The sequence below is a fragment of the Scylla paramamosain genome, chromosome 22 (assembly GCF_035594125.1).
Source record: "Scylla paramamosain isolate STU-SP2022 chromosome 22, ASM3559412v1, whole genome shotgun sequence".
NCBI classification, from domain to species: domain Eukaryota; kingdom Metazoa; phylum Arthropoda; class Malacostraca; order Decapoda; family Portunidae; genus Scylla; species Scylla paramamosain.
In genome coordinates this window covers 5,807,501-5,812,500 of record NC_087172.1, presented here as the reverse complement: position 1 = coordinate 5,812,500, position 5,000 = coordinate 5,807,501, and the positions used below count along the sequence as shown (strand labels likewise).

Genomic DNA, 5,000 nt, shown 5'->3' with positions numbered 1-5,000 from the left:
GATGAAGTGTGCTTTTGTAAGCCACACAAAGCTTTGATCTTAGCGTACCACTGTCTGTTGTTGGTCAGCTTGAGGTGGTGTATCTTGTCTGGGTAATAGCTTGCCTTTGCATTCTTAATCTCCCTGATTACTCTGTTTCTTAGTTTCCTGTAAAGGACCGGGCAGGAGTGGAACGCCCAGGTCCGCTGACGCATGAGTCTTTTAATGCGGGGCGTCATCCAGGGAGCATCAGACGGGTGCGTTGTGACGCTCTTGGCTGGGAAGTAGTGGTGGAAGGCTGCTGTAGTAGTGGCGACGTAGTTTTGCCATTTTAAGTGGACGTCCTCCTCATCCAGCACCTCGGTCCACGGGTGTTGTGTCACCCACTGCCCAAACTCCCTCATGGCTGAGTCAGGCATGGGGCGGTGGGTCCTGGTGACAGCTGACCGGGGGGTCGAGGTGGTGGGTGTGGGTGACCACAGTATGGAGAGGTGGGTGCTCCGTCCCATGGGAGGCAGCGGCTTGGGTGGCGAGTACTGCTGGCCCAGGTCTGTGAGGATAAGGTCGAGGATGGCTTGCTGGTGGGTGGGGAAGTCCACGACCTGGGTGAGGTGTAGCTGGTGTAGGATATCGTTGATATCTAATCTGTTAAAGTCCCCACAGATGACCAGCTTGGCAGCAGGATACCTCACCCTCAGGGCATCAGCAGTGTTGATGATGTGAGCGGTGAGCAACTGTGCAGTGGCGGCTCGTGGGGGGTGGTACACGACGCAGACTATGATGGAGGCCGTGTTGTTGGGATGGGAGGGGGCGTGACTCTCACCCACAGGGCCTCCACACCGGCAGGAATATCGACAGGGAGGTGTGAGGGGCTGAGGGCAGAGCGGCAGAAGACGGCCACTCCCCCCTGCGCCCTGACCTGAGGTGATGGTATAGCTGGTAGTCCTGCATCGTGCACACCTCAGGAACAATCTGCCACGCCTCAGTAACCGCCACAATGTCCGCACAAGTAGATCTCACCGTCACAATCACTTCGTCCATCTTGTTGGCCAGAGACGTTGCATTAAATAAGAGGAGTGAGGGAAGACTATACCACGTTCTCGGCACCTCAAAGTGTTTGTATTCCCTCTTCTCCACCCTGCGGTCGTCTCTGGCACTGGAGGTCACTACCTTGATGGGACGCACCACACTTTTGCCTCCTCTCGATCCACGGTTTCGAAATAGTTTTAAGGACTTAAGGCACTGTATCACGTTGGGTGGCGGGTACCCAGATCCTGTGTGTGTGTGTGTGTGTGTGTGTGTGTGTGTGTGTGTGTGTGTGTGTGTGTGTGTGTGTGTGTGTGTGTGTGTGTGCTAATTTGCTATTTTTAAACTCGCTTTTTAACACATGCTTTGGTCTTTGGTCCAATCAGCATTGCAAACACACATCACTGTCGCTGCTTACTGGTTGAATTTTGTCCCTTTACTTCTAAATTTTACACACACACACACACACACACACACACACACACACACACACACACACACACACACACACACACACACACACACACACACACACACACACACACACACACATACACACATTGTCATTCATTCATGTTCTCTTGTTTAATCTTTCTTCACCAACATTTCTCTTCACAAAATCCAGTTATTAAATTTGTGTGTATCACGATTCTCTCTCTCTCTCTCTCTCTCTCTCTCTCTCTCTCTCTCTCTCTCTCTCTCTCTCTCTCACCCAGACACGCACACATCCACATGTCTTTCTCAAACTTAAAATCACTTTTACTCTAATTTCTATCTGTCAAATATCTTGTTTTCCCTTTTTTTTTTTTTGTTATGTAATGACCAGCAGTTTCGCTTGTATCACGCGCACTACCAGCTCCCTTAACAAGAGTCGTCGTCCAGTAATTAAAAGCCACTGGTATGTTAATTAAAAATCTACATGCTCACTCTGTAATTTTGCTTTTATGAACTTTTCTGATGGCAACGTGTTCATTATTGCCAGATACATTTTTTTTCCCTTTAACGTTCCTCATTGTATACTTAAATAAATGTATGTTTTAACTCCTGATCTCTGTCTTGTGCTTCTCTTTATGTTATCATGTTCTTTAAATGTTTATCTTTACATTTACGAGTACACGCAAACTCAAACTCTACTCACTTTTTAATATACTTAACAAATTATGTTTCTTTTTCCATTCTTTGTTTTGTATTCCTCTTCATGCGTCTTTATCACGTTCCCTAATTAACTCACTATATATTTTCAGGGAAACTTGAATTGTTAGTGTTTCAGTGATATCTTTGTTCACCAATTAACACACAAACTGTTTCAAAATCCTGCGTGTCATCTGCAATATCTATTCATGTAGGTAATCGTTGTATGGGGGCTTATCAATGTGTGTGTGTGTGTGTGTGTGTGTGTGTGTGTGTGTGTGTGTGTGTGTGTGTGTGTGTGTGTGTGTGTGTGTGTGTGTGTGTGTGTGTGTGTCCCGATGCATCGTAATGATAGTTTTTACATTTCAACATTTTTTTCCCCCTTTCATTTTTGTCCCGTGTATTGAAAGCACACGTCTGACTTGCACCGACCATTGATTATAATCCTCTTTTGATTAGAGAACCATTAAACACACACACACACACACACACACACACACACACACAGAAAAAACGCTCTCTCTCTCTCTCTCTCTCTCTCTCTCTCTCTCTCTCTCTCTCTCTCTCTCTCTCTCTCTCTCTCTCTCTCTCTCTCTCTCTCTCTCTCTCTCTCTCTCTCTCACTTGACACCTCATTCCCCTGATGCCTGGAGGAGTGCACGCAATCTAATTAGCCGCAACACTTCGCAACACCTGAGTGACAATGTGTAGTGAAGGGGGAGGGGGTGTTTGGATGGGAAAGGGGTGTTTTTGTGCACGGGAAAAATTCTCCCTCCGCTTTCTTTTCTTCTCTTGTGATCTGACTGATATTGGTTCATTAAATGGGACTGTTTCTTTTCGGTGCGTAAACTTCATACTATTATTATTGTTTTATTTAATCATTTATTTATTTATTTTATTTATTCATTTGTTGTGAGCATCCTGTTATCAATATTCTAGTTTATTGATAGTATCGTTGCGTGTGTGTGTGTGTGTGTGTGTGTGTGTGTGTGTGTGTGTGTGTGTGTGTGTGTGTGTGTGTGTGTGTGTGTGTGTGTGTGTGTGTGTGTGTGTGTGTGTGTTTGTCTTCAATATTTTTTCTAGCTAAGAGTATTATGTTATTTCTTTCCCTTTTTTTTTCTTTCATGATATATATTTTTTTCAAGTTCATTTAAAGCATTACTTTTATTCTAAGTTCATTAAAGTACTACTTCTATTCTTTTTATTTTTCTGAAGTCAATAATTCAATTCATAATAAGTATTGTTTCTTTCAGTAACGAGGTTTGGGGCCACTTTTAATTCATCAAAATCATTTATTCTCTTTCTTTTGTTGTTTGTTATCTATTTCAGTTCATTAAGCACATTGTTAAACCATATCTGGGTGTGGCTTTTTTTTCAGTTCTTTTTTTAGCACGTTATGGTTGTGTAGGGTGTGGTCTGATTCAGTTATTGTATCATCGAGCTTAGTAGCTATTGTGATTATAGTTAATTGTTATAGAAGGTATTATAGATGCGGTGGCGAAGTTGTTACTGCGATTGTACGTACTTTGTTAGAGTTGTGGGCACTGTGCTACTGTATCTTAAGGTGTTGTACTGTACTTACTGTTGTTATGATGCAGGTACGCTGTTAAGGTGTGTTGTAGTACATGCTGTAGTGTGTTGTTGTTGTTGTTGTAATGCTGTATTAAGGAATGCTGTAGTTTCTGTTGTTACCTTGCAATTACTGCGTTAACTATACTGTCATTTCTTTTGGAATCTTGTAGTTACTCTGTTAAAACATGTAGTAGTGGTGTAGTTATGTTACCAGGTGCTGTAATTAGATACAGTGTGTTAGATTGTGACAGGAGCGGCGTTACGTAAAGGCGTGACGTGACGCAGGTGTGGCAGGTGTGTTATGTCAGGTGAGTGACGGAAGGGGGCGCAGGGCGTGGAGTCACAACCACCACTTCACGCCTCAAACTTCCTCGGCCAAACATGAAACGAGTAAAACGTGATATGGATTACTGATAACTCTCTCTCTCTCTCTCTCTCTCTCTCTCTCTCTCTCTCTCTCTCTCTCTCTCTCTCTCTCAAACACATATCACTCTTTCTTTTAGTCGTTTTATTCACGTCGTTGTTTCCCTCATCGTCACCCTGGTCTTCATTCATGTCTGGCCGGCTTTACATCCCACACCGGTCAGAATAAGGTGAGATAGCACAGGCTGAATCTAAGCTTTCGTTACACTCCGCAGAGTTAATCTTCATTGGTTTTGTCAACCTCTGGAACTAGATTTTTATTTACTGGGGGAACAATTAATGGCAGTACTTGCTGGTACATTTACATTAGATATCTGTAAATGATTCTGACAGACAGACTTTTCTCACTTAATGTTTTGTTTTTCTTCCATTGCAGTAAGCACAGAAAGCAAAACGATAGTTCTATTCTAAGTAAGTCGTATTTTCTGTTGCAAAAATGTAATTTTCTTTTTAGACTTGGCGAGTTATGCCTCTGCTTCTTTCAGTTTCCTCTTCAACAAGCATTCAGTTTGTGGGAGACTTGAATCCATTTCTGAGTGATTTTCTGGCGCTGCTGAAGTAAAAACTGCAGCTTCTGGTGGAGGTGGACCACAAACAGCGCGCGGTGTGGGAGGCTTACTTTTATTTCTCTTTTTCTGCAGGTGGACAGGGAAAACATTGAATACACTTGGCACAGCATCATCCAGTAGCCTCGCTCTGTCGAAGTCCTCTGGACCAAAGTGCCTGGAGCAGAGGCGCGCCTTCTTGCCTGGTGTGTGCTCGTCTCTTAGCATAGCTAAGACCCATTTCTGTCTCCTGCAGGGATCCTTTGGCAGCCTGTAAAGATGTTCCCAACATTTAGTCGAAGAAGATATGGTGCACATGACCTGC

General features: G+C 43.7%; 1 protein-coding gene across 1 annotated transcript in view; it reads right to left on the bottom strand.

Moving 5' to 3' along the window:
• LOC135111479 (THAP domain-containing protein 2-like) overlaps positions 1–5,000 on the bottom strand; it is a 19,730-nt gene that overhangs the window by 13,831 nt on the left and 899 nt on the right. The window contains exon 2 of the mRNA XM_064024799.1: positions 4,750–4,946. Coding sequence (XP_063880869.1) covers positions 4,750–4,946 — 197 coding nt within the window. The remainder of the gene's footprint in view (positions 1–4,749; positions 4,947–5,000) is intronic.